The following is a 19054-nucleotide window of genomic DNA, read 5'->3' on the forward strand; positions in this document are numbered from 1 at the left end:
GACATGGGGAAGATATGCATATTTTGATTCACGTCAGTAGTCGAGATGGTGAGTGAACATGTACAGTATAGCTATTTATTATCCCCGCGCGTCCATGGCTGAGCAGAGTGGTACCTGGTTCTGCAGGATAATTAACCTCCAGAATATGTTAAAACAACGCCTGCCACACACGGCATATCTTTTCATCCACGATTACGGATTTGTTGTTTATTATGAAGATATGGTCTGCCTTAGATAATTTACACACAAAGTATTAGTGGATAAATGCTTTATCCCCATCGATTTCGCGACTCTTCGCAGTGGATTAACTGTTTTCATTGAAAAGATGTTCCGTTACCGCTGTCCACTTGGTATTAATATGGTGCGCAAAAGGGCCGTTTTTAGCAACACAATAATTGTGCCAATGCTTTTATGATCCTCATCAACTTCAATATAGTAGCCTACCTACGAATGACACCCATTTCTAGTAGTGCGTTGGCTACCATCACGTTTTAACATGACCTTCAATGTTAAATCGCACTGGCTGAACATTAATTCTCACCTTGGATGGGCTGCCCTTTTATGAGCTCTGCCTCTAGCCCGCATGGCAGAATACAGGACCAAATCAACGTGAAATTATGTAATTTCGTATTGGCATATAGGTGCAACTGAACCGTTTTCATTATGCAATTTTCTATAGGCCTACCAATACCTCAAACAATTATCCATGCAAAGGTAAAGGTTGATGCTACACAAATATGGTTGTGTTTTTATTCTTTAAACGTAGCCCTCCGCAGGCTATACTATAGACTATACTACTCTTTCTGTGTCCCAAATACATCACAATGCATTCGACAAAAAGCCTGCTATGTTTCTAAAACTGAACGAATTAGCCCCGTTTCATCTAGCTTTAATTTAGACGTGCTAAATTGACAAAAAAGAGAGTGCAATGCCTCATTATACTCCCTGACCTCACTCAGCCTGGTCACCAATAATGGAGATACTATAACTTTGCTATACTGCATATTTCGCCTGACTATGATCCCTATGCTATCACTCAGGCTTTCTGAATCTATATTATACCCCCCCCCCCCCCACACACTACTGGTGGGAATATAATAAATGCATCTCATGTGAAGCATATGGAGCAGCTTATCACTACTGAAAATGTATTGATACCATAAAGCCTCTAAAAAGGAGTTAGATTCATCTGGCCCGGGTCCGGCTTACGAACAACACGGATCTACAGTAAGTCACAGCTGTTTGTAAGAGGAAGATGAAATGAGGCTGTCAGAAATATGGCCAATTGATAGATCATGATACATTGGATAGATGGTGTGCAGGAGATCGGTGCTTGAGCTGGTGCCTTTAATTTGAAGCTGCTTGAGTGGTGTGTGTACCGGGGGCTCGTCTCTAGACTTGGCATCTCTCTGATTGTATGGCCTCTTTATACAACATGCAGGTGTTTTGAGCCTGAGGGAGCCGGGGAGTCATGTGGCCACTCTGCTCTCTTTAGCCTTAAGATGGCAGCATTCTCTTATATATGTTGGAGATAACATACTGGATTGGATGGTCTTACTCTTTATTGTCACTGAGGGGCAGTTACACATAACAATAAATACAGACAGACATAAAGACATAGATACATATATAATAAATATACAGCAGAGGGCATCATAATAAAATTGCAATGAGCTATAAAAGCACGAAGAGTCCATCAGTCCTTTCTTAAAGTGTGTGTGTAATAGCAACTAGGCCTACAGCTTGTTTAAGAACCCAACGGCTGAGGGAACAAATTATTTCAAATATGTGTTTTTGATTTGGCCCTCCTGGGGAAAGTGTACTTCCTCTCTGATGGCAGGAGTCGAAACTCAATGCATGAAGAGGGTGTTGAGCGTCTGCCAGGATGGCCTTTGCCCTCAGAGTGACTAAACTTGATAAACATGGAAAAGATCATTCATGTTGGTGCCAATGGTCTTTTGGCAAAGTTTGTTAACCATGCAGAGGTTGCCAAACAAACAAATCATTGCAAAAGTTATAAGTGAATATAAGATGAATACAACAATTTCAAGAGCGATCTGTCAATGTTATAACCCCTCTGATTGGCCCTTTTTGCAGATGGAGTCAGTATTGGCATCGAAAGTCATGTTATCATCCAGGATGGTGCCCAAGTACTTATATTGACTTACTAGCTATGCCATTGATAAAAGTAGGTGCCATGATGGGAGGGTTTTATGTATGGTATTGCATTTGTGTCCTTTATGCTGGACCTACAAAAGGCCTTTGACACGGTCAATCACTCCATTCTGATTGACAAGCTAAAAGCAATTGGTTTTGATAGTCTATCAGTGAGCTGGATGCAATCCTACCTTGAGGGGAGGGAACAGATGGTGGAGGTAAACGGTACCCTATCCCCCCCCCTCACAGTGAGCTGTGGTGTTCCACAAGGAAGCATACTAGGACCGCTACTGTTCCTAATTTATGCAAATGACATGTCGTCAGCTTGTGACTGCAACTTGTTCCTGTTTGCGGACGACTCAGCCCTGCTGGTCTCTGACAAGAACAAGTTACAGGTTGAAAAAACCCTCAGCTCGGAACTAGGCAGAATCTGCATATGGCTCGCTGATAACAAACTATCATTACACATGGGCAAAACAGAGTCCATTCTCTTCGGTTCAAATAACAAACTCAGCAAGACCGACGGCTTCTCAGTTACAGTGGGTGACAATATTGTCACAAGGAAAGATGAAATTACCTACCTGGGGTCCATCCTAGAGGCTAATCTCTCCTGTGACAAAATGGCATCCAATGTAATAAAAAAAGTCAACCAACGAACTCGATTCTTGTACCGGATCTCCTCTCTGGTAAACAAGAACACCCTGAAGACTCTGGCAGGAGCACTCATTCAGGGGTACTACGACTATGCTTGCACCTCATGGTACCAAAGCACCTCAAAGGCGCTAAAAACAAAATTACAAACATCTCAAAACAAACTGGTCAGACTACTGCTTGACCTTACTCCTAGAACCCACCTCACCCCTGCCCACTTCGACAACCTAGGATGGCTTAGAGTAGACGACAGAGTACAACAACTTGCAATGGGCCTGGTCTACAAGATACACTACACGACCAAGGTACCCATGTACATGTCAAAATACTTCCCAAAGGTCAGTGAATACCACGATCACAACACCAGAGGGAGCTCCACAAATCATGTCAAACCCAGATTCGGCTCAAATAAGGGACTAAACACGTTTCGCAATTATGCCACATCAATGTGGAACGCCCTACCCAAAGCTGTAAAGGAATGTGGATCACTACCCACTTTCAAAACCTCTCTCAAGGGACACCTACGGGAGACTGCAATTCAACACTGGCCCCTGTAAATATCCTAACCCAATCATTCCAACCCCCTCCAATGTACAGTCATTTACCTAGTATGGTTTTGTCAATAGTTCAATGTACAATTGTGTTTGTTTGTACAGTGTCTCCTCCCCCCCCCCTCAATGTACAGTGTTACTTGTTTATACAGTATGCCCCCCGCCCCCCCCCCCCCCCCCCCCCCCCCCCAACCACCTCCAATGTAAATTACCCAGTATGGTTGTCAATATCCCAATGTACCCAACCCCCCCCACCCAACCTCCAATGTACAGTTTCTACGTCAAATGTATATACTCCCTTTTCTTGACTCCTTCTGTATCACAAACAGTACTGTATTTGCAAATCTGGTATGTCATAAATGTATAGATGTAGCAGTACTGACTATCTGTATGTCATGTATGTCATATATGTCTATATGAATTGAAAATGGGGGACCCTGATGGAAACAAGACAAACGTCTTTCTCAGGTCTGCATCCCCTTAACAATTGTATGTATTGAGCCGTACTGTATTGTACCCATTCTGCAATCTGTTAAATAAAGTTTTCATTCATTCATTCATTTAGGCCTAGCTGTGTGATGGTAAAATAGTAAATAGTCCTTATTTCTAGCCAAACTGCTCCTCTCTCTCACTCCTTTGTAAAGGAGACACCACTAACCCATACTCTCCCAGATAAAATGCACAGTGCACCAGATGATTAAGAGCCATTTATTATTCTGCACAAGAGTAATGTATCATCTCTTACAACAGCTGTGACCAGCAAGATTTCCTATGAACGCTGCATCACCCAGGAGAGAGACCCCACTGTCGACCTGCTCCCCCAGAATCCCACAACTTCTATTCCTGCTCGGATTTCAGCACAAAGTCAGATACACCAGGTCTGTATCATCATGTTTCTGACACGGGCGACCGGCTTACTTGCGGCGGTCACCACCAGCGAGTGGGGGGGGGGGGGGGGGGGGGGGGGGGATGGTGGTGGGTGTACTGTTACTACAGCACTGAGAGGCAGTGAAACCTCCAAGACAGCAAGGATCGGAAGGATTGCTGCTGTCTGTGTGTGTGTGTGTGTGTGTGTGTGTGTGTGTGTGTGTGTGTGTGTGTGTGTGTGTGTGTGTGTGTGTGTGTGCGTGTGCGTGTTTGCGTGCGTGTGTGTGTTTGCGTGCGTGTGTGTGTAAGTGGTGAAAGACGGGAGCCAAGCTGATCAGATGACTGAAAGCTGTGTTAGTATATTGTGGGGAAATATCAAGCTGAGTATGAAAAAATAAACAAGTTGTTTAAAATGGACCTGCTTGGGCCATGTGTGGGAAACGCTTTTACTATACGTGGATACAAATAAAAAAGCATAATTGAAGCCTTCAAACAGTTGTATGAAATAGGGCCTACACTCCTCCTGAACGTACAGGACTGACTTTCTTGACATAAGAATTCACCCAACACTCAATCCTGTAGTCTTTATAATAATAAGATGTGAAAACTTGGTACGGTTCTTCATCTAAAGGATTCGGTTGATTTTAAAGGGGCATATTTTAGTCCTTTTCAACAAGTATAGGTCTTTGAGGTCCCCTAAATATGTCTTTGAAGTTTTTTCCAAAGACTTTCAGATTATGCATTCTAGCAGCCTCTATACAGTACCTCTCTGTTTCAGTCCTGTTTCTGTGCCTGCAACAAACGAGCTGCTTTTATAAGATACAAGATAAGATAATTACAATATATACAGTATAGCAGTGGTGCGCGAGCCTGTAACATCGAACGAAATGCAGATCCAACTTTCAGACTAGATGTTGCAGATCAAATATACTCAAGATCCAGCAATAGCATTGCAATGTTGTTGTTAAAATGCTGTCAGAAACTGTTTGAATATGGTCACCAGTGATGTTATGTAGATGATAAAATATAACAATATCTTGTCTTATAGGGACTGCTACCTTATCATTTCATTGAGCTGTAATAAACACAACACAAGGATTCAATCTCCCTAATGACATCACTGGTGACAATATCCAAATATATAGTCCTCATTTAGTCTCAATAACTGTCAAACTAAATGAATGTGCGCAAAACTGTTTGGAGTTTTTGGATGTATGTGAGATTATGTGCAAAATTAACCAGTGTTGTTTTTTGGTGAAGTGCCCCTTTAATAGCATGTGAATCATTCAAAGTTGTTTCACGATGCAGTGTAATGAACAAATTCAACATGCAATACCAGCCTTCTTAACACCAGCATGTGATTAAAAGTGACCCCTCTTGTCTACCCCTCCCTGCAGGACAGAGTATGCCATCTGCACCTTTCCACAGGATTCTACGACCCCTCCTGCTCGGCACTTTTCTACTGGGATGCTTCGTGACTCTGTTCCTGATGTACTTTAAACCCTCCACCAGCTGGCTGTCCGGTCCCGTAGAGTCCACGGCGTCCACCGACCGCGTCAAGAACCTCTTCTCCACCAAGAGCGACAGGAACCTGACCACCGTGCTGGTTTGGCTCTGGCCCTTCGGACAGACCTACGACCTCAACGTCTGCGGCCCCCTGTTCAACATCGAGGGCTGCCTCGTCACGGCGGATCGGAACCTCTACAACAAGTCGGACGGCGTCGTCCTCCACCACCGGGACATCTGCACGGACCTGTCCAACCTGCCCCCGCTCCAGCGGCCGCCCTCCCAGAAGTGGATATGGATGAACCTGGAGTCGCCGTCCCACTCCTCGCAGCTCCCCGGTATCGAGAACATGTTCAACCTGACTCTCAACTACCGCCAGGACGCTGACATCGAAGTGCCTTACGGGTCGGTCGTGGCGGTGGCGGACGGGGAGGAGGAATTTGTGCCACCCGGAAAGAGCAAGCTCATCTGTTGGATCGTGAGCAACTGGAACCCCGACCACGTGCGGGTGAAGTACTACAATGAGCTGTACAAGCACATCGAGGTCCACGCCTACGGACAGGCGTTCGGGGAGTACGTCTCCGACCAGGACTACTTCCCCACCATCGCCGGCTGCAAGTTCTACCTGGCGTTCGAGAACTCCATCCACAAAGACTACATCACGGAGAAACTCTACAACCCGCTCTCCGTGGGGACGGTGCCCATTGTCCTCGGCCCGCAGAGGCAGAACTACGAGAACTTCGTCCAGGGGGACGCGTTCATCCACGTGGACGACTTCACCTCGCCCAAGGAGCTGGCCGACTACCTGCTGCTTTTGGACAAGAACGAGGAGCTGTACCTCAGGTACTTCGAGTGGCGACGGCACTTTAAGGTGAAGAAGGCCTATTTCTGGGCAGAGCACACATGCCTGGCTTGTGATTACGTACGACGGCACAAAGAGTACAAGGTGTTGAATAACCTTGACAAGTGGTACTGGGGTGGATAATGCCTGGGAGGGCTTCGGAGTGGTTCATTTATTGTTGAAGGCAGTGCTTTAAGATTTTTGTCCTTCGTTCAACTTGAGGGTTTATCACTGTTCTGTCCAGTGTACCTGAATGATGTTCCCCCCCCCCCCCCATTGGTTCAGTGGCCCAAATAAGAAATTCCTTATTTTATTTTTATTTTAGTTTTTTTAACAAGCTAATTATTTTCTAATGCCTTACTTTGCCTTTTCCTTATTGCTATTCATTCACAATTTGTATTTATTTTCTACTGGTTCCAAATGCATTATGTTTTTGTTATGCTTTACAAGATCATGTGTTTGTACTTCATCTTTAAACATTTGCTGCTATATTATTATTATTATTATTATTATTATTATTATTATTATTATTATTATTATTATTATTATTATTATTATTATTATTATTATTATTATTATTATTATTATTATTATTGTGAGTGCTTGACTGGATGCATCTGTATAACAGGCAGCGTTCATGGTGTAACGTTTATTTTTTACGTCAGGCATTTACATCATTTTCATACAGTGGGACACAGTGGACATTGAAATAGTGTTGGTTTTATGGAAAGAAATACATAATAATTATTTCAATGAAAATATTTATGTAATATTTATTGAAGTGAGGCATTATATGAAGAAAAAAAAATCTCATCTGTGATAGTGATGCAGTCGCCTATGCAGTGTTTACTGAATTCAAATGTGAAAGTAGTTCAATTGTGTCATCTACTGTCAAATGTACATATTGTGTATTTTTTAAATGATCAAGTTGTTGTTTTCTTTTCCATATTCCTTTTGTAAAATTGCATTTGCAATGTCATTGTTTTTGCGATGTCAAATTCCTCCACACACCTCAATATGTTGCACTCTTGACTTTGATCTACAAAAGTGTCATAAATTCTATACTGAATACGATGATTATGACGAAGATGATGATGATGATGAGCACACAAGTTAAACATACTTAATAATGAATTCTGTCATTATGTGGTTCCCTTTCGTTTGGCTTGTACTCATCTCGCTACACAGTACACACGGTATGAAATATATTTACAACCATTTTCGGCAAATGTCATCATATGGGTGAAACGTGTGTGAAATAAGAAATTAGTCACACCGCAATCCGCCCCGGATGTTTGAGACGCCTTCTCTAAAAAATGTGAAATTAAGGCACTACGAGATTATCCATGAAAGAAGCTAATCTATGTGCATTGATATTTTATCATCACTTTATTCCTTTCGGTCCTTGAATCTTCATTTAATTTAATTTAATTTAATTTAGTTAAATTTGTTATTTTCTGGGTGCAGATGAAGGTCATGTCTGATGGACGCATTTCTGATTTTGGTTACTTTTGTTTATGCACTTTTGTTTACATTCCTGTTTATAGTTGTGTGTTGTGGCTTAATAGCCATATGGCACCACTTTGGATCATGCTGCAAAAGAGGAAAGAAAAGCTCATTGTATGCAGATATACCACCTCACTTTTCAATGTTGTTTATAATGGTATATAATCCACTGAACAATGCATCTTTGAACAGCACTCAGCAGCTATTGACACGATGGTTGAGTCTTACTGAAAGAACTGCAAAAACCATGTCAACATTTTATGCAAGATGACCCAGGGTGGCAAAAGGTAGTTTTCATTTAGATATTTCTTTAAAAGGGACCACAAATGTAAATTAGGATGAATACAAATATTTTTCTTATGGTATATGACTATGACTATGGTACGAACCATGATAATGGTTTCTGTATATAAAACTTGAATAGAGAATTGAATCCTCGTCTGGTTTAAAGTTGCGTAATATGAAACAAACTAGCCCGCTAACATCATTCCTGTGTGTATAGCAGACATTTGGGGAACTCGTTTTCCTGTCGTTTCATTTGAAAATCACCCTTGCAGCTCGACTACTGATGGAAAACAGTGTGTTGTATATATATTTGTAATGTTCAAATCTCTTTCTAACATGCAAGTGTTTGTCAGGCTTTTTTGCAGTGAAAGCGATTTCACTTTACTTTTGTTGAATGGTGTTGGTGCTCCAAAGCGAGACTGAATGAAGGGAATAGAAGATGAAAAAAAGAAAATGAGAGCCGGGTGCTGAAGACAATGGTTTCAGTGTTGTGAGACTAACGTTTTCTTCAAGTTTAGGCGTTTCTTAGGCAGAGGAATACAGACAGTTTTTTGGATTAGGCGGTAATCCCTTTTGGCGTGACCTAATTGTAGAAGTCTTGGCCAAAATACAGCAGAGATATAGCACTTTTTGTTCATGTGGAAATGTGTGACTCACTATGCTGGCGGTGGATGTTTAAAAAACTGAGCTATTGTTTAGTACAGAAACTGTCATCCTAGACCTCCTAGGACATCCCAGAATATTTACTATGAAACTGTCAGGTTATGGTTCCACATTGTACAGTCCAATCTCATGTACGAGAAAAAAAAGCAAAGGTCTCTTGTTAAACATGGTTGGTGGTGATTTAGCAAGACAGATTTGTTTTCATGTTGTCTAAAGTTTCCCTCTTGTCCCCCTTTCTTATGGTAAATGACTATGACTATGGTACGAACCATGATAATGGTTTCTGTATATAAAACTTGAATAGAGAATTGAATCCTTGTCTGGTTTAAAGTGGCGTAATATGAAACAAACTAGCCCGCTAACATCATTCCTGTGTGTACAATCCTGTGCACGTTGTTCAACCCCCACACTAAAATAAGAAGATCTGTCACCCCTCTGTCCTGTGTTCCAGTCTGTGAGCGTGTTCCAGTATTAGAGAGTGAATCAGAATAACTCTAGATACTGTATGTACCTGGCGTGTTCCAGTATTAGAGAGTGAATCAGAATAACTCTAGATACTGTATGTACCTGGCGCTAACAGTGTCCTTAAAACACTGGACCCAAGTGGATTGAAATGTTCATGTGTTTCAGACAGTAAAAAAAAAAAACGTCTCAAGCAAATGCTCATTCGCTGTCATTTCCATTGGAACAATGGGTGGATCAATCAGTAGGCCTACAATTTATTTATTCTTTTCAATTTTTTTTTTTCCAAATCATTGTATTTTGCCAAATGTTGTGCTTAACTGTAGATGTCTGATAGTGTCAAAGAAAATAAAGCAAATGGACAAATGAGCAAATATGACTTTAGCGTAAAGTACACTCATTGCCTCATTGCCGTAGTGACCGATGAGCTGTTAATGAGCTTGTTTGTGTTGATATACTTGGTATTATCACGGTTTAGCCGTCCCATTGCTTTCCCTCACCACATGTTACACCCGTCAACACGATGGCAGTAGAAAATAGATTTTCTTTTCCACTGTCGCCTTATTATGCCATGTTTTATAGTGCCATGCAGAGGTATAAATAGGTCCGATAAGTGATTGATAGTCTCTCGGATGGCCTGTTGTGGTGGTTACGCCTCGAGCCTCTGGCTGTTGTTAGTTACCCCCGTCTCCTCCCTGTAGCACTCTGCCATTTGCAGTCCATCCCTTCCCACAGCCTAATCCATGGCCTCTGCCAGAGGACCCAAGTCCTAATTTGAGATAAGTGTGTTGCTGGCGGGAAGACCGGTGTAAATAATCCACTGATGTCAGTCAGGGATTACCGTGAGAGTTCACGTAACTCCGCTCCAAACTCAGATTTATGGTTTTCTAAAAAAGAAAACAAAAAACAAGATACGATTTTTAACACCCTCTGTCGTAGTAGAGTCGATGTGTGTCTGGTGGCAAAACTATGTGAAAGTATGAATCCTGTGCACTTTGTTCAAGGTACACTGCAGGTATGTTTCTAGACAAGTCTCATTCTCCTAACCTCATTGTACGTACAGATATTCAAACAGAACTCTTGGATAATACAGAATTTTACAGCAGTGCTATAATGTGTTATAAAAATAGACTGTGCACATTTCAGAACTCCCACCACCACCCCACACACCTCAGCCCTGGCAGGCAAATCATCAGAATATGACCCAGCAGCAATCCAACTGAAATTCCTGCCATTCCGACCACTGCCGGGGCCCGGTGGAGGCCATTGCTTTTGGTATGCATCCCAGATTCCGGAATTTTTTCATAGGAAACTCAAGCTTGTGTATTAGTGCTGCACTATTTGTGTTGTTAACCAAAGTGATTTAGCACAAAGCACGGGGGAGGGGTTGAGTGAATTATTATTCCTGGGAAAATATCTGTGCTGTCGTCACAGCTGAGCTCAAAGCAAAGGGAAAAGTGTTGGTTGGGAAAAGGCACCCCTGACTCCCTTTGGTTTCACTTCTCGTCTGAAACGGTCTGAAGCTCACTAAAGATCCTGCGTTCTTCCCACAGGTAGATTTGCATGTCACTCTTTAATTTTTTGTTTTGTTTTATAGGGTGTGAAACAGTGGTCATGTACTGTATGTAGAATGAATTGTGATCATGCAAGTGGGATGTGTCGTCAATGACGTCAAACCTGCCTTGAGATGCACTTCCATCACTATAGGCGGTAACCATCGTTGTCTGATCACTGCTCTTCTGAGTACTTCAAATTCAGTTAGTCTCTAATGGCTCGAGGGGAACATTTTAACGACTTCTACTCTGAGAAGCAGATAAACGTCTCTCCATAGCACTGGAGCTCTTATATCTGGCTTTTTGACAGATCTCGTCACCCACTCTTACCGTGACTCACTTCTGCGAGAATTGGAGGGCACCAATTACCCGGGGTAACTCACTGGGCCTCCCTGTAGGGGTGTAAGGTTTTTCTAGATCATACAGTCAGTGATTGTGCCTCCTTGTTCCCTGCCAACCCCCTATGTGGCTATCCTGTTCAGGCTGAATACGTCACTGAGAGCAGGGGTCTTCGCGGGCCGACCGAGGAGAGCTTTAGAGGAACAGGCCTGTGTGGGTCCTCTCATTAACCACTAGAGCAACCCCCCCCCATCTCAACCCAACGGATGCCACTTATCCTGTCATCGCCATGCCAACCAACTATCTGCCCCTCGTGTGACGAGGCTTTGTGCTTCACAGAGAAACGGCTGTAGTTCTGATCCCTCTCAGCCTCGCGAGCAGTCACCACCTCAAAGGACCCACCAAAGTAAATGCATCTGGTGTTCTCTGAGATCATTTGATTAGGGGGGGGGGGGGTGAACAGCCACTGACACCTTGCTGTAAAGAATGAATGCGTTTGGATAAGAGGACACCCGAGTCCAGGTCCGATAAAAAGCCTATTTACTGAGGCTAGACGGGCAGCGTACGAGATCTGTTGGCAGCTGCCCACCAGTTGACTTCAGAGGATTAAGCAGGCAAAGGAATATGCAAGATCAGCAAGCTTTTCTGCTCTGTGGACCTGGCACCGCCTGATGTCTATCTAGAAGTTAATAATCTAAGAGACAAAGGCCATCACCGGGCCCCGCTTTTCATCACAGGCTACAGTATATGAATTTGAGAAGATAGTCATTAACTGTAAATAGATTGGTGAAATAGCTACATGGTTTTACTAGCAAGCATACAAACACACTTGACCACACACGCACACACACATGCTTTGATTTATATTCTAAATATACAATGGATTCCTGCTTTAGTATCTGAGTGACATGAGCTACTGATCAGCGTTGCTTAGCAACCCTGAATGTTGACACACAAGTGCTCTTTCATTACCGTCAGATTAAGCCAACTCGCACTAAGAGATCTGTGCCTTTTTGCTTGCTGATAAATATAGGTCACATCCATTTGGCTGGATGTGGACGGCAGGGAGGGTGGACTGACGTACCAATCAATACAGAATACATTAAGGGCATCTGAGTGACTGAAACAACCATGTTTGGCTTCCAGTGTGGTGGTCTCACTTTATTACAGAAAGGTTTTGCTCTTTGAGCTGAAACTGATCTGACCATCAACAGTGATAATATAACACTATGGTAATCCATTGCAGGAGATAAGTAGTGTAATCCACACTATCCTCACTCACTTTCCAAAAGTTTGGTTGATGCTAATTAAAAGGTGACCAATAGTCAGACCTGAAATAGTGAGTTTGAGCTGAAGTGTTGCATAACATCCAGCATTAGGTTCATTAGGGACGGCAGCTCGTAGCTCAATGATAACATCATCCTACAGATGTTTGTAGACATAAAATCCATACAGAGCACATGGGAAAACAGAACCATTTGTCAGGTTTTCATGACAGGCCTATGTTGACATGGAAATTCACTTGCAGTGATTACATTGTAATTACAAGATTGTATTTCTTTGACATGTAAGGTAACTGTATCCCAGTTATGTGTCAGATTGCAGAGATAGGTCGGAGGGAGGGGAGTGAACATATATAATTGTATTCCTTTCAGCCTCATCTCACTGACCTTCCAGTGTGCGTGTGTGTGTGCATGTGTGTGTGTGCATATGTGTGGGCGCATTTGGGAGTGTGTGTGCACGTGTGTGTGCGTGTGTGCATGTGCATGTCCATGTGTGTGTGGGTGTGTGTGTGTTTGAAGGATTAGGCCCCTGGGCTGGGGTGGTTGTCTTCACAGGCTATTTTTATAAAGACGACCGTCTCCTGATCCGCTTGAAAAACGATATGGCCACATGCTCCAAGATTCAATATAATTAGTTGGCTTTCAGTCAAAGATAATCAAGCACTGCATGGGATTCAATGAGGTGGCGACAGTGACAGTTGGTGGGTGCTGGTGAATACTATGTGTATACTATGTGTATACGATATGTATGCGATATGTAGGTATGTACTGTAGACACGGTACTGTCTGCTTGATGTATTTCTAACCATTACCACTGTGTATCTGAATCTTTTGTTTACTTGACTGAGAAGAAAATCATAAACAATTGGGAAAAAATGCACTTACCAGTATTTACTTTTATGAAATAATCAAGACTTATGATATCTTTCCATTTGGAGATCGTGGGTCAAAAGGACTGGGTGCTACATCGTAAACTAACAATATGATTTTTAATGAAGATGCTGGGGTGGGTGAGGGAGGGCGGTATTATCATTGTGATCATTATAATTATATCCTGATCATTATCATTTCCAGCCTGCAATCATAGTGAGACAGCGATTCAAGATTTGTCTGCTGTGTGGTTTTGTTCGACAAGCTGATGAACCTCCTCCTATCCAAGTTTAAGTTTAAGTTTGAGTTTATTTGGATCCCCATTAGCCACAGCAGTAACACGTAAAATACAGTTACAGACTTTATACACTCACAAACATTCACATGGCATATTACAGACAAATTAAAACAACAATATGTTACCGGTCCCAATGGGCTACTGGGTACCGGAACAAATCATCCGCAGCCGGTCTCCATTCACTCACTGAAAGCATAGATATGATCAAGAGGAGTGAAGGCACGTGTTGCTCAGTTTAGTCCAGAAATTCCTCTGAGAGTTTTATTTCAACAAAACTCTCAACTAAACATCATTCATCAACAATCATCATTGTTTACATTATTTACATGTACATTTGTCCTCTGTACCAATGTCACTGGTGTTGGATTCTGATCAATCAGCCGGTATCACGTCTTCGTCTGTTTGGCTTGTGTTATCGTCTCTCCATCCACTGACCGTCTGCGTTGTGTTTTAACTCTCCGATGTCTTCACCCTGGCTGATACAATCCTTATCATTCCCCGTTAGTGCAATCCGCAACCATAATAATTCACCACCTTCGTAAGAATTCGACACTATGACAGCATACCTTTCTTGAAAGAGCGTTGTTTATTGATATAAACAGAAGCCTCAGCCTAGATGTTATCAGATTGTATTTTCATTGCTATCGTCTCTGCTGTTATTCAGTCCAATGGTGGCTCAGGCCTCGTTAGCCAAAACCCTCCTCGTGTTAGCCAAAGCTAATGATGATGTGGCATCCCCCCCCCCCCCCCCCTCTCTGTGATGAGAGGAGGGAGTCTCTGATGGTTTCTTCTCTTCTGTGTGATCTCAGTCCTAGTCAGATTGTAGTCTGCCCTTACCCGGAACCACTGTTCGATTGATATGATCTTCGTCATAGCAACGACGGCCCCACCCCTCCCCTGGTTGAGAGAGAGAGAGAGAGAGAGAGAGAGAGAGAGAGAGAGAGAGAGAGAGAGAGAGAGAGAGAAGAGGGGGGGGGGGGAAATAGCTTAACTATTCCTCTTTTAGCCAAAGGCTTGAACAGTAATTTAAATACTTATTACAATGTGCTATTGAAACAACAGGTCGCCACATGTCACCAATTATGTCCATAGGTCAGAGAGCACCAAAGTCAAACCTACTTTTACCGTAACCTACTTTGGTAGTTTAAGACTGCTCTTAAGCTTCATGGGAAATATTCCTTTCTTTGAATCATTTGCTCCTATTAAAACTTCACAAAATGGTGTCTCCTTAGCATTCAGCTCTGACTGGAGGTGTATAATGACATGTGCGTCCTGGTGACGTATGCGTACTGTGGCCTTCAGACACATTTTCAGGGAAAGTCATTACCCTTATTCCATATTTTTGTTTAGTCACCTTATTTCACATTATAGTCAAACGCTCAGGTTTCAGCATTGAATAAACAAGTCACAATGTACCTTAATAATATAACGTCTTTTATACCCCAGCGGCAGGTATGCGCTGCTAGTATTTGATAACGTGGAAAATGCCATCTTCCCTCGCGGCCAATGCATATCACAATGTGCGTGCACATAACATATTTTATATTCTTACTGACGTTGTTAAACATTCAACTCATTTCACAATTCTTGTTACTCATTTCACCTAACGTTATAACTTCTAAATGATAGCGTTTTCGGTACTTTTCACAGTGTACTGACCTGAAAGCATAGAATATGATCAAGAGGAGTGAAGACACGTGTTGCTCAGTTACTCCAGAAATTCCTCTGACGTGAGTGGAGGCGGAAACCGTCACCTAGAGGGACCTGGCGCATCACCTGAACTACATGGTTCCGCTCTTAACTTCCTGTCTAATCAATTCTCCATCTCACAGTCAATGTGAACTTGGTTAATTATATTAACGTATGGCTGGTAATATAAAGTTTACCATAATGCTTCTAATCATGTAAATTAGATAGGTACAATTGCAAAAATTACACAAGATTATGCACATATTCTTGAGGATACTACAAATACATACTCCTAATCAATTCATAATACAATACAACAATACATACTCCTAATCAATTCATAATACAATACAGCATAATATACAATTTAGCTTTTTCATACATTATCTATTTTTATAGCAACCAATTATTCAATCTTCTAATATTATATCCATATCAGACACATACATTTTCATTTACATATATCCATATCTCCTTATCAGACACATACATTTTCATGTATGTACACACCCTTAATATCTATTAGGGAATGTCAATTTCTTTGGTTTTACCAAGATTCTGAAACAACATTTACTATTCTCCTGCGTAACATGTCTGGGAATAGAGTTCCATTCCTGCATACCATGGAACATGACAGTTTGCTTCATTGCATTCGATCTCACTTTTGGAAGTGTAAAACCTTGTGCAGAAGCATGTCTGGTGGAATGGTCGTGTCTGTCAAGATAACAAGATAAATTGTTATAGAATTGAGGGGATCTTTGTAACAAGAATATTCCTAGTGAATACAAAGAGTGAGTAGAGTAACTTATGTTTGACAAGTAACCAAGTTAAACAATTGTGTATCGCTGCAACATTAGTTCTGTACTCACAGCGAAGCGCTATACGTGCTGCTTTGTTTTGTACCATTTGCGATTTTTTTCAGTTTATTCGTCATTACATACTACAGGACAATAGTCAAGAGCTTGAATTACCAGTTTGATAGAATCTAGTGGTAACAAATGAGCACATCTTTTAACAACAGAAATACCTCTTCCCATTTTCACTACTAGATTGTTTATATGTTGTGACCATGACAATTTACTGTCTAATATTACTCCTAGGAGTTTAGTCTCCTTGACTTGATCAATTACCACATCACTTTTAAAAGTTTCAAGACTGGGTTCGTACTGAGAGTATGGTTTGAACCGAAAATGATGCTACTTGTCTTTGATATGTTTAAAACTAGTTTATTATTCTTTATCCATTCAACCACTGATTGCAACTCTGCCTTTAGGACCGTATTTAATTCATTGGCTGTAGAGGCTGATGTGTAAATTGTTGAATCATCCACATACATTAAAATATAGGACTTATTTAGGACATGAGAGGCATGTCATTTGTAAATATGGTATAGAGCAAAGGATCTGGCCATGTGTCGATGGAGCCTCCGCAGGCCTGCCACTCTGCCTCGGCTGAAGGGGAGCCAAGCCACTGTCAATAGCCACCGAGAGGAGAGGACTTGGCAATAGGGTTCAGAGCCTGGCGGCTACTAAAGCCATTGGCGCCTCCCACACCATAAGCCATCTGTAATTGTTTGTGTGGTGCAGGCATGGACCTGAGGCCACAAGTATCCGGACCCACTGCCATGACATCCAAACAGCTAACTATCTACTGTACAGTGCTGTGTATGACCAAATTGGGCATTGCTTTGTGAATAATTAAAGTTTTTAATTGCGGTTTTTAGGCAGCAAAGTCAGCTTTTGCTGATGTGGACTTCAGAGAGAGAGAGTTGATGGCAATCAAAGCCTCTAGGACTAGGACTTCATATATAGCACCGAGATGAGGAGTCGTTTTCAGTGATTTGCATAGTTTCATCGCTGCTGCCAGCAGTATCTGAATAAAAATATATTACCACATTCATTCTCACATTTAATGGAATTATATCCCCACTTTTAAACTGACAGCAACAGCACTTTTATTTTATATACATACACGTCTCTTGATAGAACTCCACACGTCTCTTGATAGAACAATACTTGTTTTGACACCGGCGTTTGGCACAGTGTGCAGCAACACCTACTCCCTTAAAAGGTCCAGAATGGCGCAGTAGAGAAGCTCCGTTCTCGGGTTACCGCTAATAAGAGGCCAGTATTTATAGATGAGCTCCCCGATGTATCCCTTTAATCCTGCCTCATACCCCTCTCATCCCTGATCCATCCCCCCTTGCTTGGTGCTCTCTGCTTCAAGCCCTCCTCTCACGGCCTCCCATCCTCACGTTACTCCACACATCAACCCAGGTAGAGACTTCTACTCTTAATAGCTTTTACACAAGCTTGTTTCTCCAGCGTTTACCCTGCTTCTGAAAGGATTGTTGAGGGCAAACGCCTCAGCCCTGTCGCATCGGTCGATGAAATTGCTCGGACTCTGATTGCCGGAAGGAGGGATCATTAGGGGGGCTATTTCTCCCTCCTTTCTTCTTTATTGTCCAATTTTCTTCCTGACCTGCAGGTGAGAAGGAGAGAAGGAAAAATAAAGAGCCAACATGTCTACCAGCGAACGTTTCGACTGCCATTACTGCAAAGAGACCCTGCTGGGAAAGCAGTACATAATGAAGGAGGACACGCAGTACTGCACCAAGTGCTACGAGAACCTGTTCGCCAACTGCTGCGAGGACTGCTCCCTGCCGATTGGCTGTAACAACAAGGTAAGGAAGCATCCCCGCGGCATTCCTCGAGAGCGATGTCTTTTGACGTTCAGAGGTGTGTAAGGAAAGTAAAGTAAAGAGCTGAGGCTTTGAGCTTTTTGTCTCTGTATGGTCTAAAGACGGCATAGGAGTAATTCCAACCATTGCCAACCAGGTCACCTTTCGTTGATAACAAGGGTACGCCTCGTGACAAATCGACACGTCGGAGCTGACCTTTAAAAGGCCCACGATTTCCAACCGTGCCATTTCGAGGCGGACATTTTGTATAACGGTACTATTTTAATGAAAAGGAAAAAGTCGCACACGGATGAAAGGTCACATCAATTGACCTATCTCAAGCTCCGCCCTCTTTTCTTGATCCTCCAATCTTACAAGCAACATTTGTGATTAGAGGATCAAGAAAAGAGGGCAGGGTTTGATAATTGGAGATGACATTTCTTTCCTTTTTATCTGTTTAATCTTCATTAGTCAGCGCCTCATTAGGTGTGCATCCTATAGACAGGTTTCTTGTTTGTAAACACAATGTGTTCAAGCCAATTAGTAATACCTACTGAGTCATGTGACTGAGTTGCCCCCTACCTGCGTTGAGCTGTGGCGCTAAATAAGTACAACAGCGCTCTATGGAGAGACCATGGCACTCCCCTGACTAAAAGTGATTTCAGATCGCTAGCATGGCTAACAAAGGCAAATATATTTTAGTCTGCCTAGTGATGCGCGCACAGAGTCTGACGTGGACAAGAACAGACCTGTCTATTATTCTACATTTTGGTGTGAACTTGTTATGCATTCTTTTCTGGATAGGACCTGTCGTACAAGGACCGCCACTGGCATGATCAGTGCTTTAAGTGTG

General features: G+C 42.3%; 2 protein-coding genes across 2 annotated transcripts in view; both read left to right on the plus strand.

Moving 5' to 3' along the window:
* Window positions 1-5619: 5619 nt before the first annotated feature.
* Window positions 5620-6717, plus strand: fut9a (fucosyltransferase 9a; the record flags this gene model as incomplete). Its single annotated transcript, XM_084310048.1, has 1 exon — window positions 5620-6717. The coding sequence occupies exon 1, from the start codon at window positions 5632-5634 to the stop codon at window positions 6715-6717; it is 1086 nt and encodes a 361-aa protein (XP_084166174.1). The 5' UTR covers window positions 5620-5631.
* A 10982-nt stretch (window positions 6718-17699) lies between these two features.
* fhl5 (four and a half LIM domains 5) overlaps window positions 17700-19054 on the plus strand; it is a 5042-nt gene continuing 3687 nt past the window's right edge. Inside the window, exons 1-3 of the mRNA XM_084309739.1 lie at window positions 17700-17797; window positions 18009-18204; window positions 19006-19054. The exon at window positions 19006-19054 is cut by the window's right edge and continues 126 nt beyond it. Of these exons, the coding sequence (XP_084165865.1) occupies window positions 18043-18204; window positions 19006-19054 (211 nt within the window). The 5' untranslated portion in view covers window positions 17700-17797; window positions 18009-18042. The remainder of the gene's footprint in view (window positions 17798-18008; window positions 18205-19005) is intronic.

The sequence above is a fragment of the Notolepis coatsorum genome (assembly GCF_963971535.1).
Source record: "Notolepis coatsorum genome assembly, chromosome: 3".
NCBI lineage: Eukaryota > Metazoa > Chordata > Actinopteri > Aulopiformes > Paralepididae > Notolepis > Notolepis coatsorum.